Source organism: Mangifera indica, chromosome 2 (genome assembly GCF_011075055.1).
Source record: "Mangifera indica cultivar Alphonso chromosome 2, CATAS_Mindica_2.1, whole genome shotgun sequence".
NCBI classification, from domain to species: domain Eukaryota; kingdom Viridiplantae; phylum Streptophyta; class Magnoliopsida; order Sapindales; family Anacardiaceae; genus Mangifera; species Mangifera indica.
Window position 1 is genome coordinate 6033241 of NC_058138.1, and position 19990 is coordinate 6053230.

The window sequence follows — 19990 nt, forward strand, 5'->3', positions numbered from 1 at the left end:
AAACCAAACCAAATTGAAAAAATACAGTTTGGTCCAATCTGAATTAGGATTTGAACCATAGTTATTAATATCTTATGATACACAATATATATCCTACAATATGATACGATACAATATAATACAAGTAGAAATAATACCAATCAATGTATTAAATGATATGATATATATCTTACATTACAATACATATTACCGATATGGATCGATACACTTTTTTAGAAAAAATGATGATGTAGTAAGGATGTGTATAAATAATTTTAAAATGTTAAAGGGCTGTAATATTTTTCAAAATGATGATGTGTCAATTATAATTTTATATAATTTTATTAATATTATAATATTTTATTTTTTAAAATGCGTATCATACAATATGAGATACAATTCACAATATTAAAAATTAGATTTTCAATATATAATTCGATTATTATAGTTTGAACTTTTTAAAATAATTCATTTTTAAATATGTATATATATTATTTAAAAAATTAATTGAATTATAACTTTCTAAAACATAATATAAACATGTAAAATAAATATGAAAAATACATACGATATACACATAAAGAAAATGACAAAATAAATATAAAAAAGTTGTACAACTAATTACTTATTAAAATATTCTGTTAAACATATATATATATATATATATATATATATATATATATATATATATATATATATATATATAATACGGTTCACGGTTTGGTTTAGTTTGGAAATCATCCAAACCTTAAACCCAAGCTAAAAAAAAAAAGTTTAAAAAATTTTTAACTCAAACCAAACCAAATTATAATTTTTTAGCAATTCAGTTTAATTTTACAGTTTTAACCGAATTATACACACTCATAATTATTAAAGATGAAAAGGAAGAATAGTTAGAAAAGAAGAAAGCTTATAAGAAAAGATAAATTTGTTGGTGATTCAACTAAATCGAGCTAGCTAGACTCGATCTTGAGTTGAGGCTATCCCTATTTGAGCTTGAATCATTCATGCCAAATCGAATTTCATTCAACCATCATATTAACTAAAAATCATTAAAGATAATAATATTTACATATATTTCAGATAATCTCACATAAATTTTATAGGGCTAGGGATGCAGCCCAGAAAAGCCCAATGGGCATTGCCCCTACTTTAACCCAAAACTAATCCAAAATAAAAACAAAAATATCTATAACATCAACAAAAAAAAAAACGCTGAGTAGTAATGAAATGACCGAAATACGCTTTTTCATTACCTAGGAGTACTATATAAATATATAAATTAAAAACCCAAAAACGGGGCACAATGGCAACCTAAGCTCATCCGGAGGATTGCCAAAAAATCACTGTTTTGAAAACTAAAGTAGATTGGCCAATTCAATTGGTTGAATTGAAAACCTGTCTAATTCAATTAACATTAAAAAATGATAAATTTATTGACTCGATCAAATCTAATTAAAATCAATAAACTGAATGAACAGATCAAAATCGATAAAACCAAATTTAACCAAAATTTAAGGTATTTTCAAAAACTTTAATTATTTTTGAATAATTTGATTATTTTAAATTAAATTGGATAAATTTTAAATGTCCGTAAGAAAAATATAAGTTCAAAAATTAAATTAAAAAAAAAATTTACATCCATTGAAATATTTTTATACGCAATAACTTACAGAATTATGTATTTTTTTCTATATTATGAGATATAGACATTTTTTTATCAATTATTTCATTAAAATTTGATGAATAATTATCATTTCTTAGAAAAAATATATATTAATCACCATAGGTCTGACTATCCCGATGAATGGACCAATTTTTAGTTAAACCATGAACCAATGAGACAATCAATTTAATCACCATTTCGGTATTAAAAACATTATAAAAACACACTCTAAGTACAACATCACGAGCCCAATGGCTAAAACTCACTCAATTGCAAACCAACAACAAACCACTTAAGAACAGAAAGCGTACTTGAGACGACCCAACTGAAATTAAAATAACAATGAACCCAGCACATCCAGCCATGGCAGGTCGCCAAAGACAGCAAGAAGAGCCCAGCCAACAGTATGAAGCGTCAACCGGCACACACCTGATGCAGCATGCAGCATCCCAGGAACCAGAAGCAAACACAGAAATGGACCAATGTGCAACCATTTCACTAAGACGCAACTTACTGGAACCACAACCAAGAACCACCCACACAAAAACACTGCTGGAACGCTCCAGGAGAGACAAGAAAGGACGCAGGGAAAGAAAGGATTAAGAAAGCAGCAACCATCAAACGAGGGAACGTGCCAGCAGAACCGGTAGCCAAGAACTCAAATTCGGCAGCAGCAAGGCAGCAAAAGGCCAACAAACCCAATGAACCCCAATGCAGGAGAGAACCAACAGGGGAGAGAGATGCAGGAATCAGCAACTCCACAGAAGGAGAAAAGCAAGAGAACAGGAGAGGATTTCAGCACCAAAGCAGCTGCAGAGAGCCAACCCAAGCCAAAATAGACCAGCAGCAGAACGGCACCTCCACAGGACCCAAGAACTCACGGGAAGAAGCTAGGCCGATGCAGAGAAGAAACACAGAGACCCAGAGACCTCCAGGGAATTACAGAGGAAAAGGCTGAAAACACACCAGAAGATGGAAACAGGCAGGAAACATGGATTTGAGACTAGAAACTTCAGACGCAAACATGGAAGTGAATATACTTGAGAATTAAACAAGACAATTTACACGATAAATATGGCTCCATAGTTGTGACTGAGTCCAGCCGGTTTACAAGTTACATCAACAATGTAATCTGCAATACATTTCAGCGTTCTCTTCTTAATAGACACCTGTGGAAAGATATATCCAAGTCAAAGAAAAGATTGCTACAAAAAGCATATTTCCCACATCAGTGATGAAGGTGCAGAGATAACGAACGGATAGAATAGTAGGAACAGAGAAATTATCAAAAGCAACATCTTCGAATATCCACATAAAGTTATACCAATGTGTAACATCATAGGGGAATTCCGTATTGACAAAACACGAGATATTGCTTATATATGAACATCCCACGTCACAAGAATCCTTTTGGGTTGCAAAAACTCTGCTTTGCTAATTCATACAGCAGTCAATTACAGTTGTTAATGAATCTTTAAAATTTAATGATATATAAAGGGTTAAAGGATTTAACCACCAGAACTGAAAGCAACAAAAAAGACCAAACCCAGACCCAGTAAAAAAAAATTGAACACGTGTACATTGTAATTGAATGTATAAGATCGCTGCCTAGAATGCATTGCCATTTTGAAGAACAACCAGTTGAGAAAAAGGCTTTAAAAAGGTAAAAAGCTTAAACTCAGACAAATTCTTAACACTATGGCTCAAGCCACGGCCGCTCATTTTGGGCTCGATTGAGCTAAGTTGACATTCGAGCTCAAGTCAGTTTGGCTCAAATCAAACTCTTATCATATAGCTGTTATGACGGTTTGAAATTGATAGTACAATGAAGCTATTAAACCAAATACTAGAGCAAACTTAACATAAGTCATTGCCATTAGATAAGGGTGTTTAAAACCGGTTAACTGAACAAGTTTGATAATTTTTCGAACCAGTTTGAAAATCATAAATTGAAATCGAACCAAAAATATCAATTAACCAAACAGAATTTTCAATTAATCGGTTTTGAATCTTATTTTTATTATTTTTAAATAGGTTCAATATTTTACAATTTTTTAAAACCGATTTCATTCGGTTAACCTTTTATAAAAAATTGATAAACCGGATTTTTTATTTTTTTTAATTGGTACCTAAACAGGTTTTTCAAATAACCTATTTTTTGTATTGATTTTTTATTTAAAAATCAATTCGATTTAGTTACCAAATTTTTTTAAACACCCTTTCCATTAGACCTCTAACACTACCGAAATTTATATGATTGGCTAATGTCACTATAGTCCATTGAATTATTAATCAATATTATATTTAACCTTCTAATATCTTAAAATATAATACCCAAAATCTATTTAGTCAATTGACTTCTTATGAATTATGTTTAAAAAGACAATGTAAACTCATCTAATACCACACACTTACCATGTGACTTTGCAGTTTAATAGTATGGGAATCTTTCCCATAACCTTGCACAATCTGTAATCATAGAAAACAATGCATTAATGTTAAAAACAAAAATTGTGGAAAATTATATTAGAAGATGAAGAATTACGTCAATAAACGCCTCACTACTACTTGAAATCACTTGAAATTACTGTAGCTTCTCACTTAGGATTTTAATTCAATACTAAAGACCATACATGATTGATTAGTGTTAATTCAATTAAGGAGAATGGAGAACTCTAATAAAAAATATATTATTAAATAAATAAATACGTACCATTTTGTAATTGTTGTGTAACTGAATTTGGGTCACTTGAACAGTCTTTCCAGTTCACATTTTGTAACCTTGGCATGCTTAAGCCTTCTCTAGAGAAAGTTTTCATCTTGGAGCATCCATGCACAAGTAATATTTCCAAGAACGGGAATTTTAAGGTGTAATTCCCATAGTAGAAGTGTGTGAGACTTTCTATACCACTCAAGGTCAAGTACTTCAATTTCTTAAAAACAATTTCACCATTCTCTATATCTCCCTCAGTTGCTAATACTTCTACCATCATTTCACATTCTCGTATTGACAAACTTTCAAGACACATTAGACTTTTGGCTGTTGAGGATGTCATTAAGTTTTGCATTTTATTACAATGATATACCCTCAAAGTCCTTAGATTTTCAAAAGATTGTGAAGGCAGCAACAAAGTAGTCAAATTGTGACAATAGTTTATGTCTAAAGAATGAAGATTTTGAAGAATTGAGTTCAGTTGGGAGTCTCGCTTTGAAATGCACTTCAGATTAAAAAGCCCCCACAATTTTAATTGTTTTAAGTTTGTGATTACTCCAATGTCCTCTTCATCTTCTCCAAACGAGAATAGTTCTTCATATGAACTCACTTTCAATATAAGATTTTCAAGATTGACAAATTTCTGAAGGATTTGAATCGGAATATATGTATTTTCATCCATAATCAATTCAAGAGTTTCTATTACGCAAAAGTTCTTTTGAAACTCTCCTTGCCAAATCGCCATGATATCCCTTCCATTTAATTCCAATGTCTTTATATCGGAGTCAACCTAAAGAAAAATCATGCGTCAATCAATTTAAAATTAATTTTATCTTAAAAACATACCAAAAAAAAAAAAGGAACCAAGGAGAAAAAAAATATATAATGAATTGATTGCCAGTTTATCCTAGTAAAAGGGCATGAAAATGTATGGTGACCACTAGTTAAATAATAATGCTCAGTATTTGCACAAACTAATATTTTTTAGTATGTGGAATCACGGTCAACATTTTTAAAACAAATTTATTATAATTAACACCCAAAATATATTATTATTAAAAAATTGCAAGAATCTATTTAAGCTAATTAATCGAATGCATACCTTTTCTCTGTGTGCTTGCTGTATAGTTGAATTCAAATCATTCCTTTCATTTTCTACCTCCTCGCTCTCATACTGAATTTTATGTAACTTTGGTGTGCTTAACATTCCTTGAGAAAAAGACTTCATATTGGAGCATCCTTTTATAATGAACTCTTCCAAAGATGGGAAATTGAAAGAGTAATTTCCAGAGCAAAAGAATGAGAGAAATTCTAAATTTTTAAGTGACAATTTGTTCAAATTGTTAAAAACAACTTGTTCACTACTCGATGTTGCATCTCTCTCGTTTTCTACTATTTCAAATAGCGTGGTACACCATGATATGCTTAATTCTCTCAATTGTACCAAGTTTCTAGCCATTGAAGGTGTCATTAAGTTAAAGAGCCCATAGCAGCATTCTACCTGAAGAACTTTAAGATTCTGAGAAGAAGGTGTAGATAGCAGTGGACTCAACAACATTCCAGAGTTATATACATATAGAACTTCAAGACTTGAAAGATTCGATAGCCTCTTAATTTTGTAATTACAATCACGTAGTTGAAGCTCTTTCATATTGTGAAATCTCTGAAGAGATCCAAGTAGAATATATGCTGACGTATCGTTAGAGATGCTGAAAGTTTTAGTTTGATTTTGCCAATTAATTTCTGCTGAATCATTCCGTAATTCAAATACCTCCAAACGGGAGTTGATCTACAAGTTCATCAAAACAAAATTCAGTTAGTATTTGATATTCTTAAAACAAAACTTTAATCCAGTTACACTAATTTTGAATTTATCATCCTTTTTAGTATGCATGCAAGTTGCACATTTTTCTCAAAGTAAAAATCAAAATTTATTGTTGATTTCTAAAATCATAATTGATAATCTATTAAAAAAAAAGGAATTAAATGACTTTAATTGATATAATCCTAAAGTGAAATCGATCAAATCAAATATATATATTTGAGTTACAAGGAAAATTAGAGAAGATAACAAATTCCATATTTAATCTTTTGAATAAAATGTTAAAATATATATAGATAGTGTTATCATTTTTTTTCAAGAAACAATGAAATAAGAGATTCATACCTTATCTTCCAAGAAGATAGATTTTGGATCTAAAATTTTAAATTCAATCTCCTTATTGTTTTTTTTGAAGCTCAGATACTTGGCACAATTTCTCACCACCAACTCTTTCAACTTTGGCCATTCTAAAGTATGCATTTCATGGTAGAAAACAGTAAGATTTGGTAGATTTTCAAGCTTCAATAAGGTTAAATTCGGAAAGACAAAATTGACCATAAAATTTACTCCTTCTTCTTTTGCAACAATCTCTTCTAAAACCTTACAATCCCCTATCATTAGTTGTTGAAGTTGGTGGAGAGTTTTGACAATGGAAAGTGGAAATGCATATTTTATATTTCCACAATTCCAAAGGATCAACTGTGTCAAATTTTGATAGAAGAAAGTTGGATGCTGGTTGTAGCAAATTTCTGTAGAATTATCACTGTGGAATGCCTTGTACTTGAAATCAAGGGAGATTTCCTGCATTTAAAGTTGATAATTGTTTCAATATAAAGTAATTAAAAATTGCATTAATTCTTTGTCTCCTTTTTTAAACTAACTAAACTTACATAAATAAGTAATTACAGAAAACAAATTAATTGATTGCATATATACCTCGTCTTTCTTTTTGCACAATCCATGTATGATTTTATCAAGATCATTCCCCTCATTCTCTATTTCCTTGTAATTGACTTTGTGCAGCTTTGGAGTGTTTAACATTCCTTGAGAGAAAGTCTTCAAGTTGGGACAATTTTCTATAACTAATTCTTCTAGTGATGGGAAATTGAAAGAGTAATTCCCAGAGCAAAAACATGTGAAACTTTCTAACCATTGAAGTGACACCAACTTCAAATTGTCAAAAACAATTTCGGTACTACTTGTTGCATCTCCCTCATTCTCTACTATTTCAACAAGTATTTCACAATTTGATATTTTCAATTCTCTCAACTGCATCAAGCTTCTAGCCATTGAAGGTGTTGTTAAGACAACTAACCCATTTACATACCTGACTATGAGAACTTTAAGATTCTGGAAGGAAGCTGAAAATGGCACTAGACTCCTCAAGTTGCAATGGAATCCTACTACTAGATATTCAAGATTTGGAAGATTTGATACACTCGTAATTTCTTTGAATTCACAAAAATGAAGTTGGAGCTTTTTCACACTTTGAAATCTTTGAAGGAGTCCAAGTGGAATATTTGCTGATTTGTAGATTATAAGATCTTTATATTGACTCTTCCATGTAATGTGTGTCACACTATCCCTTAATATAAAATTCTCCAAATTGTGGTTGATCTACATATTCATTAAAAAAAAGTTTAATTAAAGACTTATTCGTTATTACATACTTTTTTATTTTTGGAAAAACTTAATTTTTTCCTGTTTCCTTTGAAATCAGTCAACTCATTAAACCATGCAGCTATTAAATATATTTCTAATAAAAATCAAATTATATTTTTTGATTTCACAACTTAGTATTACTTCAACAGAAAATAAAAATAAAAGAGATGCTATGAATCACATAATGCAATTAAAATGTGTGACTCATATTAGATAGAGTCTATAGATAATTTGTTTCAAAATTACACTGATTTTTTGCTCGTCTATTCCCGTAACAAAATTGTCCAAATTCAATTGATCATTCTTTTTTTTTTTCTAGATTTTTGTTCAAGCAAAAATAGACATTAAGAATCACATATTTAAAACAAGAGATTTGTACCTTATGTTCCAAGCGAATGAATTTTGACTCTGAAATTTGAAGTTCACCCTTCGTATTATCATTTTGCAAGCCCAAATATCTTGGAGTGAATTTTTCACAATTCTCTATCTCGAACCATTTTAACATCGGCAATTCTGAAACTTGTATTCCTAGATAAAAAATTGTAAGTTTTGGTAATTTTTGAAGCACCAATTTGGTTACCTGTGGAAAGATAGAATTAACTACAAGTTCTGCTCCTTCTTCTTCAACAATCTTCTCTAAAACCTCACAATCTATTATCTCTAGGCATTGAAGTTGTCTGAGGCTTTTAGCTATGGAAAATGAAAACACATATGCCATCTTTCCACATCTCTCCAATGTCAGTCGTTTCAAATTTCGAGAGGGAGGGGTTGAAATTCGACTATCCCAAATTTTTCCCAAACTAATATTGTACAATACCAATGTCTTAAAATTGGTAAAAATAACCTACAACCAAAGTTAATTGTTGTTTTAATATATATGAACATATACAAGAAGAAAATAAAAAAGAAATAATTTAATAAAATCAATTTGACAGAAATTGCGTTGTATGGAGGATCAAGAGAACAATTTGTTAGTGAAATAGAATTGAAAATCACTAGAAAAAAGTCGCAAAAAGAGAAGGAAAAATAATACAACACGAATAAATGTGAATAAGCATAAAAGAAAACAAGAATATATAATGGAGAAATAAAAGAAATTCAAGTCAATCAAACCTTTTCATTAAACAGGGGCATGATTTCATTGGACTGCAAATCAAAATTTGAATGATCAACATAGTTCTGATCTTCTGAAGATTCAGCTAAGCATAAGAGTTCAATATCCTTAAATCCATATAATTCTTCTAGTGACCTGATAGAATTAAATTTAAATTTCAACATCCTCAAAAGCTCATGTTCCCCATAATGCTCAAGTTCGCCATATTTTTGATATGGGACCGAAAAATCTCCTACTGATATTTTGTACCTTTTAAGCTCTTTGGCAAATAAGTTTTTAGGTAGCACATTGTTATCTCTAACATCCAATTCTACACTTGTGAGATTAGACAAGAGCTTTAATTCCTTGAGTACTTCAACCTTCCACTGAATAGGGCAGCCCTTTATATGAAATTCCTCTAATTGCAATAGTTTTGATATGACATTTGGCACAATAACTTGCAATCGTTTACAATTGCTTAAATCTAATAACTTGAGTTTAGTCAATTGACCTATTTCTTCAGACAACTCCATAATAAATGAATGTTTCAAGCTAAGGACTTTTAGTTTTTTTAGCTTTCCAATAACAGCAACATTGTTAATTGTGCTATTATCTAAACATAATGTTTGAAGGTTTTTCAAAAGATGAAGGGATGATGGCAATGACAATCTGTGTAGCCTAAATAAATTTAAAACTTTGAGCTTCGGCATCACTATGAAGAAGTCCTCCGGCATTCTGAAGTAAGAGTTGGGCATATAGAAATATTCAAGAGCTGGACAATCCAAATCATTACGCCAAATTTGACTAATAATAGTACTGCTACCATGTAGGGAGATTTTTGTGCATTTCTTGAGTTTAACGTTATCCTTCCATTCCTGTTCAATGTCATTTTTTGTTGTAAATACATGATGATCAACGTATGCTATTGTTATAGCAACAACACGAACTGCATCATGCATAGAAAATTGTTCGCTTCTAACCCCGTCTAGTAACAAACTAGCATCTTTGAGGTCACGAACCAATTTATCCAATCGATCTCGTGCATCTTGCATTGTCAAATTAGCTCCTTCAAGTATATCCAAACACACAACATGTTTGAATAAGTCTGAAATGGAAGTATTATTTTCCATTAAACTGGAAATTAAAAACATTTTCTTAAGTTCTTCATCCCTTAAATAATTGTAACTTAAGGCCATCTTCATGTATTCCTTTTCTAGGAGTCCTATGAACTTTTTTGGTGATGGTGCTCTTAATTCTCGCAATGCTACTTTCCAATCAGTTGGATGACTCTTGTTTCTTAATGCTTTTGCTATAGTGCAAATGACGATGGGCAATCCTCCGCATTCCTTGCATACATCCTTCGGTAGAGAATTCAATTCACATGTTTGTATAACATCACCTGCAAAAAGAGAGAGGATAATACTAACAGCAATTTCTATTTGCATGTATTCTTTGGATAAGCAAAAATAAGAAAAGTTGAAAATATTGAATTTCACCCTTTTCTTAAAAAATCCATAAAATTTTTTATCTAAATGAATACCACTTTATAATGTCAAATGACAAACAAAAAACACATTACTACATTAAACTTAAAATTTATATGTTAAACCAATTAAAATTGTGAAAATTTTATAAGGACTAGAACTACATTAATATATCCCGACATTATAAAAGTGAGCAAACAAGAAAAACCTACAAGTGAAAATTCTACAACAAGATTACCTGCCATCTTCCTGAATAGGTTCCAAGCTTCATTTTCTTCTAAAATGCCCATCTTGAAATTATTTGTGGAACCCATCTTCTGCAATGCGTCTAAGTTTCTTGTCGTGAACATTAGTTTACATCCCCCATGATCCATTTCAGAAGGAATACCGATAGTCTTGAGATCAGCATCTTCCCAAATATTGTCTAAAATTAAAAGGATCTTCTTACCTCTCTTCAATCTCTCATATAACTTATTTGCTCTTTCACTGTCGTGACTGAATTTTACGCCTAACTTCTCTGCAATTTCTGTTTGAACCTTTTTTATATCCAAAGTTTGTGTTACCTATAAGACAAAATAATATGGCCAGTTAAGAACAACAAACAGAGAGAAATAATTGTAAACTAGTTTGACTATGATTAATTTGACTCAAGTAATAGCAGTCATAATAATTATTACTCAAAATAAGCATAAGAAAGTGAAAAAAATTACCTCAACAAAAGCAATGTCCTCAAATAGATTATCCTGCTCCGCTTTCCTTCCAACTTCTTGCACAAGAGTGGTCTTCCCAGTACCACCCATCCCATAAACACCAATCATGTACACATTCTCATCGTTTAGAGCATCCCATACATTCTTCATAATGGAGTTTCTTGATTCGAACGTCAAATAATCTTCGCTAGATCTAAGCCAGATATCTTGTTGAATAGTAGGAAAGGAAACTTGATCGAATTCCTTTTCCTGCTGGAGGAGGGGATCAATATCATCCCACTTTAATTTGAAAGCTTTCTTGCTTTGCTTGTAGTTGGAGCACAATCCTTTAAAACATGGAGGGTTGTTTGTCTTCTCTTGAATCAACTGCTCTGCTTCTGTAATTGTCTTATCCACATCCTTCAGCCAGTCTTTAACATTCTGTTTGATCTCTTCCACATTTCTTTCAGCAACAGTAACCTTATGCTGAACTTCGTCCCTTGTATTCTTCAGCTTCTTAACTTCCTTTTCCAGCTTTTTGAAATTGGTACTGTACTTATACAAGTACTTAAATTGACGCCAAATTGGAGCAGCCAACCATTTGCCAACTTCAAGGACAGGACTCAACACTCCCCCAATACTCCCGGCAACATCAACCATTTTTTTTTTCAATTTTTTTTTTTTTTGAAAAACAGAAGAGAAGTAAAGCAGATGAATATAATCAAAAGACAAGTATTAGACAGAACACGATCAAACACAAGTTTCAAAATTAACAATAAATAAGAGAAATGAAAAAAGAAATTTATATAGTAAACGAGAAATAACCGAATGCAAAAACTTTTTTTTTTTTTTAAGAAATTAGATAATACCGAAACGGAATTTTTTTTCAAACCGGAAATAGGGAAGAAAAAATTTGAAATAAAGAAAATAAAAGAGAGACCTCAGGTGCGAACTGGCGAAATCGAAGGATATGGGCTCAGGGAGGTTTGTCAGTGAAGGAATTTTTGAGTGGTTTTGAATGACTCAGAGAGATTTCAGTGGAGAAGAATCAGTTGGTCATGATTCATTATCAACTCAAAGTTCTACGAAATTCGATTGATTTGACAATGGAAACTCACCACCGTGTGAACACAACATTTATTAAAGTGTAAGAGAACTGTAGAATTGACTTATTGACCACTGACCACACATCTTCCACCACGTCTAAGGAGTTGTCACAGAAAATGAACGAAATATTGTCATCCTCTCATTCATATTGGCCCCATATTTAATATTATTTTAGGCCAAATAACAATTTCCACCCAAGGTTTGATACAAAGTCCTTTTTACTTATTAATTATCAAAAACTAAATACATATCCATATATTAAATTTTATTATTATTATAAAGAATAAAATCATCATGTAAAATTTTATTTAACTAATTATCATTTAAAAATTTTATTTAAACTCATATTTTAGATTATCCCTTAAGTTAAAAAAATAGCTTATTCCCCCATATTACTTTTTTCTTTAGGTTTCAAAACTTGCTATTCCCCCAAGGTCCTAGGGCTTCCTTGGTAAATTTTCAAAATCTCTCACATTTTTTTCCCTGTGGTCACCACCCCAAGATTTTGAAATATTGCTGACACACACCCTGATCTCTTATTTCAGTTTCTGATGTCACATCTAGTATCAGTCTCTAGTGAGTTTGCTCTTTCTCGGTGACCTCTAGACGCGATTTTTCTTTTTTTTCATTGTCATCAAGCACCTCCTTCTCAGTTTCCTATCGCCATATTCCACTGAGATCGAGTAGGTCTAATGTGCTCCACTTCGCAGGTGCTAACCTTCCTCCCTGATGACTCCCATCAACTGAATAAGGGCAGAAATCAAGTGAAATCTCAGAGGAGAAGTAACTCGACGACAGAGGAGAAAGCCATTTGTAATGATCAAAAATTTAAACTGAAATTGAAGAGGGGTGAAACTGTAATTTTTCAAAAAACAGAGGGTAGCATGTGTGGAGAAAATATGAGAGTGCAAACCCTAGATTGGGGGGAGGGGGGGAGGGAGTCATTTTTTAAACTTATGAAATTTGAGGTTAAGGGAAAATAAAATTTAAAACTTAAAGATAATAATAAAAATATAAGTTTGAATAAAATTTTTAACCAATAATTTTATTTTAGATAATAATAATAATAAAATTTAATAGATAAATAAATATTTAAATTTTTAATAGTTAATGAATAGAAAATGGGCATATACTAAACTTTGGGTGGCAAATATTTTGTCATATTTTGGGTGGCCGACAAAACTCCAGTTTGGCTCTATCTGGATTCATGAAATACTATTATTAGCCAAGCTAATAATTAGCACCAGTTCATCTAGCACCAGCTACCTACTCTTGTCACCCTGGTGAACGTCATTAATGTCATATTTATTTCTCACAGTCCCCATTAGAGTTCTGTAACCGAGCTGCATGTTTTCTTCTTCCATTCGTTTGAGTAATCATAATCATACAGAACCAGCCATCTATATTGCTTAATTTGGATCCTTATTAGCTGTAGAACTGTCAGACTCCGTCAATAAGTATTACTTGTGTGTTAATTTTTACATGTTTCTGAGTTTGATTTTTCTTTTACATAACACAGATGTCATCAGACGGTCCAAATCATAATGAGTTCGATTTTGAGTTCCTGGGGAACACTACAGGTGAACCTCACCTTGTCCAAACCAATGTGTATATGAATGGCGTAGGTAACAGGAAGCAGAGGATGGACCTGTGGTTCGTCCCCACCAAGGACTCTCAGACTAATTCCCGCCAGGGGAACGAATCTTCGATGACTTTTACATGCCCCTTGGGTCCCATTCAGATCTACAAGAGAAACATGTATACTCTGCAACGTCTCCTTCAATCACCGTGGCTTATCGCAATACCATACACGTCAGACCCCACCCAGTTTCTTTATGATTCCAAATGACTCCTCTGGTTACAGGGGTAAAAATATCTCGTTCATTTTAACCCACGTCTTTGCGAAATGAATTGTCTAATATCTATATAAAAATGTTTCAGATTTATGATGGATGAGACCCCAATTAGAGCGCACACCAACTTGGAACACAAAGGAATTCCCTTTCCAAAGGATCAACCGATGGGCGCGTACAATTCAATATGGAATGCGGATGAAAACTGACTGAAGCCATGTCGTAGCCTCATACACTGGCTTTGAAATTGATCTTCCTTCTACTTAGGTAGATAATTAATCTGACAAAAGTAAATGCACCACGATTACCCTTCAATCTTCCTTGGGTGGCTATTGCACCCAGTTTCTGTGCACTTCAAAACTGTGATCTTAATTTCTATTAAAATTTTGTTGTTTGTCCTTTAATCAATTATGTTAAAAAAATAAAATTTTATCTAATTTTCTATAATATCTTCACGTACGTTCTAAAGATATTTATGTTTTTTTACTCTACTTTAAGATATTTTTAGTCTTAAACATATATGTTCAAATGTATGTAGATATATATAGATATATCTAAAACAAAAAGAAGAAAACTACAAAAAAAAAAAAAAGATATATATATATATAAAATAAGCCAAAAAGGCTAAAAGACAAACCAAAAGGCATTTTCATCTTCTTCTCCTGCCCTTTCTAGAAGCTCAGCCTTTTTCATGTTTTTTTTCTTTATTTTTTGAAGACAAAGGGAGAATTTAAAGGGGTTTTGGAAGACAAAGTAAGAAAATAAAAGAAGAGAAAGCACTTTGGAAGCCTTGGTAACCAAAAGATCTCCTTCTTTTTCTATTAACTATGTTTATATATATTGGATGCATGTTATATGAATATGTTAGTATGTTTTGGTGTTCATTTAAGGTGATTTTGGTGATAAAAAAAGTAAAACAAAGAAGGGAGAGCCAACTTGACAAAATTTGGCTTAAAACAAGGTAAGTGAAATCATTTTTGGTATGTTTCATGTTTTATGCTTTTTTTTCCTTTTCTCTATGTTATAAATGACGATTTTAAAGTTGAGAAATGTTATTTTGCTATTTGGGGTATCCATGTATGTGATTTTGTTCATGGCAATTGAAAAATATTTATAGTTTTACCACTAATTTCGTCCTACATTTTGGTTGTCTTATCTGATGAATTATGAGTGCTATTATAGTTTGTTGAAAAGCTCTTTGAATCCTCTTTTCAATGATATATAGATTGTCTGAATTAGAGACCGTTGGACTATTAAATTGCATGAACAAAAAGACCACATTACCAAATAAACAGTAAATACAATTTTTTGCCACTGATTTTGTCCCATGTTTTTACTACTGTATCTGATGAATCATGAGCTTTGTTATAGCTCTTTGAATTTTTTTTTCAATGATATATAGCTTATATGAATTAGAGACTATTTGGACTATTAAATTACATGAATAAAAAGACTGCCCTGCTAAGTGAACAATAAATATAGTTTTTTTACCACTAATTGCGTCTCACCTCTTGACTTTTTATTTGATGAATCATGAGTGTTGTTATAGCTTTTTGGAAAGCTCTTTGAATTCTCTTTTCAATGATATATAGTTTGTATGACTTTGGAGACCATTTGGACTATTAAATTGCTTGAACAAAAAGACTGTCTTACCGAATGAACAGTAATTATAGTTTTTGGAAAGAAAGAAAGAAGGAAAGAAAAGGAGGAGAAAAAGAAAAGAAAGAAAGGAAAGGAAAGGAAAGAAAAGAGAGAAAAAGAAAAGAAAGAAAAGCAAGAAAGGGAATTTGGGGCTTAGGATTCAGGGATCGTCCTAAGAGTATGGTCTAATGGTGTAACATCCCTCCTTAGAAGTATTATCCATCGAAGGAGAAATGTTATGAATTAATATCCAGAGTGTCTATTTTTTTCTTTTAAAATACTTTTAAATGAACACATCACTAAAAGTGTTTAGAAATTATTTTAAGAAAACTGAAAATCTGGAAGCGAACAAAAGATGTATATACTCATATGAAAACTTATCTGAAAGCATATGAAAACATGGAATAATCATATACAATTGTACAATCATCTCAAAAAGGTCATAAGTCAACAAGAACATGTGACTATATGCATGTAATATAAACCAGAGATAACCTGCACTAGTCGGATCTATCTTCGCTGACCTGACCTTACTTCGCAGCTACCTCGATCACTTGTACCTACAATCATGAATGAAAATGAAGTGAGAGATAAGAACACTCAATAAGGAGCAATAATTAAGTAAACTATCTCCTTTCCTGTTCTAACTCACTTTCGGGACTCAACCCCATATCATAGCCTCTATAAGAAATCTAGGGGATAATCTAGTTCATTATTTACTATTTGGGTCATAATTTGTCCCATCTGGTGTCTATTTGATACTTTCTGAAAGCTAACTATAGGGATTTTGCACTTTTCTAAGCTCGAGCTCTCTTCCTATCTCTCACTACACCATTTTTGAATCTGAATTGAGCTCTACTACGAGTAGACCCTACTAGGGATTTATGTCCTACTACGGACGTGCCCTACTATGGGCAGTGTAGTGTAAAGTGCCCCCTCATAGTTCATAGCATGTATGCATGTCTTATATCTTACTAATCTTGCTTCTATCTAAATCTATTCACAATTTATCAGACCATACTCTTAGGACAACCCCTAAATCTTGAGCCCCAAATTCATTTTCTTGTTTTTCTTTCTTTTCTTCTTCTTTTCTTTTTCTCTCCTTTCTTTCCTTTCCTTTCCTTTCCTTTCCTTTCCTTTCTTTCTTCCTTTCCTTTTTCTCTTTTCTTTCCTTTCCAAAAACTGTGAAATACTATTCACAGACTATTTATGTGGTAAGACAGCCTTCTTTTTCATACAATTTAACAATCCTAACGGTCTCTAATTCATACAAGCTCTACATCGTTGAAAAGAGCTTTCCAAAAAGCTATAATAGCACTCATATTTCATTAGAAAAGGCAGTCAAAATGTGAGATGAAATCAGTGGCAAAAAACTGTTTTCACTGCTTATTTGGTAAAGTAGTCCTTTTGGTTCATACAATATTTTAACAGTCCAAACGATCTTTAATTCATACAAGCTATATATAATTGGAAAGAGGATTCAAAGAGATTTCCAACAAGCTATAATAGTATTCATAATTTATTAGATAAGACAGCCAAAACGTGGGATGAAGTCAGTGGCAAAAAACTATCTTCATTATTTATTTGGTAAAACAGTTTTTTTCTTCATGCAATTTAACAGTTCAAACGGTCTCTAATTCATCCAAGCTATATATCATTGAAAAGAGGATTCAAAGAGCTTTCCAACAAACTATAATAGCATTCATGATTCATTAGATTGGATAGTCAAAACATGAGACGAAATCAATGATAAAACTATAAATATTAACCAACTATCTGTCATGAACAAAATCACACATATAGATACCCTAAATGGCAAAACAACATTTCTCAACTTCAAATCATTATTTATAACATAGATCTAAGGAACCAAAAGCCTAAAACATGCAACATATCAAGGATAATACTCCTTACCTTGTTTCAAGCCAATTTTTGTAAGTTGGCTCCCTTCTCCTTGTTTTACATCCTTTATCACCAAAATCACCTTAAATCAACACCAAAACATACTGACATATTCATATAACATGCATCCAATAGATATAAATATAGGTAAAGGGAAAAGAAAAAGATCTTTTGGTTACCAAAGCTTCTAAAGTGTTTCCTTTTATTTTCCTTCCTTACTTTTCTTTTAAACCCTTCCAAATCACCTATTTTTCTTCAAAAAGCATAACAAAAACAAAGAAGAACACTGCCTTCTTTTGGAAGAGACGGGAGAATGATGGAAAAAAGGGTAAAATTTGCCTTTTTTGACTTTTCTCTCTATATATATATTTACATACTTTTTAATATATTAATAGATATATATCTTTAGTTTTCTTTGTAATTGCTTTAGATATAACACACACACATACATTTCAACATATAAATTTAAAATTGGAAATGTCTCAAAGTAGGACCAAAAGACACAAATACCCCTGAAATGTACTTGAGGGTATTACAACATTTCCCCCCTCACAAGAATTTCGTCCTCGAAATTCACAAAAACAATTCTGGATACTTCTCCTTCATAGTCTGCTCCATTTCCTAAGTGGCCTCCTCTACATTTTAGTTTCTCCATAGGATCTTTACTAGAGGAATCTGTCGATTCCTTAGTTGTTTAATTCTTTTGTCAAGTATCTGAATCGGTCTTTCTTCATAACTAAGGTCTTCTGATAACTAAATATCATTTGTATTCACGACCTGGGAATGATCACCAAGGCATTTCCTCAAAGATGAGACATGAAATACAACATGAATCTGATCCATACTCGCTGGTAAGGCCAATCTATAAGCCACTTTACCAACTTTATCAATTATCTTATACGAACTAACAAATCTGGGAGCTAGCTTTCCCTTCTTCTGAATCTCATCAAATGCTTGAATGAAGCAACCTTTACAAATACAAATTCACCTACATTGAATTCCAAGTCTCGGCATCAATGATCTGCATAGCTTTTCTGTCGATCCTAGGCCTATTTTATTCTCTACCTAATCAGTTGGACATCATCAATCATTTCTTAAGTTAACTCAAGCCCAAGGGATCAGGATAACACATCTCTCTCTCTTATCTCATCCTAGTGAAAAGAAGAACAACACTTCCTACCATATAATGCCTCATAAGGTGCCATCTGAATAGTCACCTGGTAGCTATTATTGTAAGTACACTCTACCAAGGGCAACATTTCTACCAACGTAGCTTTATGATCCAGGTAACAAGCTTTCAACATATCCTCTAAAATCTGATTAAACCTCTCCATCTGACCATTTTTCTGAGGATCATAGGTTATACTAAATGTCAAATTAGTACCCAAAGATCTTTGGAGACTCTTCTAGAAACTTGATACAAATCTTGTATCACGATAAGATACTATAGTCTGGGGTACACCATGTAATCTAATAATCTTTCTAACATATAATCTTTCTAACTGATTTGTGGTAGTAGTATCTTTGATAGGCACGAAATGAGCTGATTTAGTTAATCTATCAACAATCACCCAGATACCACTAATGAAGTCCAGGGAGTCCATTGATGAAGTCCATTGAGATATGCTCCTATTTCCACTTTAGAATAGGTAGAGGTTAAAGCAACCCTGAAGGTCTCTGGTGTTCGGCCTTAATTTACTGACAGGTGAGACATCTGGTAACAAACTCACATATATCCTTTTTCATGTCTGATCACCAAAAATGTCTTTTTAAATCTTTATACATCTTTACACCCCTAGGGTGGGCAGTGTAAAGAGAATTAAGAGCCTCTGTAAGAATTCTCTGTCTCAATTCAGTTATTTGGGGAACATACACTCGATCTTTAAATTTGAGAACTCTATTTGATACTTGAAACTCTATCTTGAGACCTTATTGCACTTTCTGAATTTTTTGTTGACACCATTCATCTCTTATCTAAGCCTCTCAAATCTCATTTATGAGAGTGGGCTGAATCTCTAATCTAGCGAGGGCTCTAATCATAAGCTCAATTTACTCTCGGTCTATATCTCTCTGAATTTCTTTTTGGACCATCAATTGTGATATCATCACATTTCTATTGAAGGCATCTACAACCACATTAGCCTTGCCTGGATGATATTTAATATCACAGTCATAGTCTTTTACTAACTCAAGTCATTACCTCTGTCTCATATTTAACTCTTTTTGAGTGAAAAAATATCTGAGGTTCTTATGGTCAGTATAAATATTACATCTTATCCCATACAAATAGTGTCTCCAGATTTTCAAAGCAAAAATTACCGTTGTTAACTCCAAATCATAAGTAGGGTATCGAGTTTCTAATCCTTTCAACTGTCTTGA

At 32.1% G+C, this 19990-nt stretch overlaps 3 protein-coding genes across 7 annotated transcripts; 1 reads left to right on the forward strand and 2 right to left on the reverse strand.

Annotated features, from left to right (window-relative positions):
• Positions 1-1818: 1818 nt before the first annotated feature.
• Positions 1819-6143, reverse strand: LOC123208847. 5 transcript variants are annotated; one of them, XR_006500844.1, is made up of 5 exons: positions 5461-6143; positions 4359-5148; positions 4061-4114; positions 2711-2814; positions 1819-2599 (listed from the first exon to the last, which is right to left on the reverse strand). XR_006500844.1 is itself a non-coding variant. In XM_044626441.1 (4 exons), exons 1-3 carry the CDS (start codon positions 6007-6009, stop codon positions 4077-4079), a joined length of 1377 nt encoding a protein of 458 aa, XP_044482376.1. In that variant the 5' UTR covers positions 6010-6143; the 3' UTR covers positions 1819-2777; positions 4061-4076. The 5 variants fall into 5 exon arrangements, 4 of the variants coding, with proteins under 4 accessions (XP_044482376.1, XP_044482375.1, XP_044482374.1 ...); XM_044626441.1 differs by having other exon boundaries at positions 1819-2777; XM_044626440.1 differs by having other exon boundaries at positions 1819-2814.
• A 376-nt stretch (positions 6144-6519) lies between these two features.
• Positions 6520-12232, reverse strand: LOC123208485 (probable disease resistance protein At4g27220). Its single transcript, XM_044626021.1, has 6 exons — positions 11130-12232; positions 10658-10982; positions 8956-10334; positions 8222-8686; positions 7117-7797; positions 6520-6981 (listed from the first exon to the last, which is right to left on the reverse strand). The coding sequence occupies exons 1-6, from the start codon at positions 11766-11768 to the stop codon at positions 6520-6522; spliced, it is 3951 nt and encodes a 1316-aa protein (XP_044481956.1). The 5' UTR covers positions 11769-12232.
• Positions 12233-13734: 1502 nt separating this feature from the next.
• Positions 13735-14277, forward strand: LOC123208486 (xyloglucan endotransglucosylase/hydrolase protein 9-like). Its single transcript, XM_044626022.1, has 2 exons — positions 13735-14042; positions 14157-14277. The coding sequence occupies exons 1-2, from the start codon at positions 13735-13737 to the stop codon at positions 14275-14277; spliced, it is 429 nt and encodes a 142-aa protein (XP_044481957.1).
• The last annotated feature ends 5713 nt before the right edge of the window (positions 14278-19990 follow it).

Bases quoted from the DNA above. Each gene is read 5' to 3' on its own strand.
- LOC123208847 (XM_044626441.1), bottom strand. From the start codon at position 6,009: ATGAAAGAGCTTCAACTACGTGATTGTAATTACAAAATTAAGAGGCTA. The intron at 5,149-5,460 runs GTATGCATTCGA...ATTTTTCTTTAG, and splicing joins AGCAAGCACACAGAGAAAAG to GTTGACTCCGATATAAAGAC. The intron at 4,115-4,358 runs GTACGTATTTAT...CTATGATTACAG, and splicing joins TACACAACAATTACAAAATG to ATTGTGCAAGGTTATGGGAA.
- LOC123208486 (XM_044626022.1), top strand. From the start codon at position 13,735: ATGTCATCAGACGGTCCAAATCATAATGAGTTCGATTTTGAGTTCCTG. The intron at 14,043-14,156 runs GTTTCTTTATGA...AAAATGTTTCAG, and splicing joins TACACGTCAGACCCCACCCA to ATTTATGATGGATGAGACCC.
- LOC123208485 (XM_044626021.1), bottom strand. From the start codon at position 11,768: ATGGTTGATGTTGCCGGGAGTATTGGGGGAGTGTTGAGTCCTGTCCTT. The intron at 10,983-11,129 runs GTAATTTTTTTC...TTTGTCTTATAG, and splicing joins AGGACATTGCTTTTGTTGAG to GTAACACAAACTTTGGATAT. The intron at 10,335-10,657 runs GTAATCTTGTTG...CTCTTTTTGCAG, and splicing joins CCTATTCAGGAAGATGGCAG to GTGATGTTATACAAACATGT.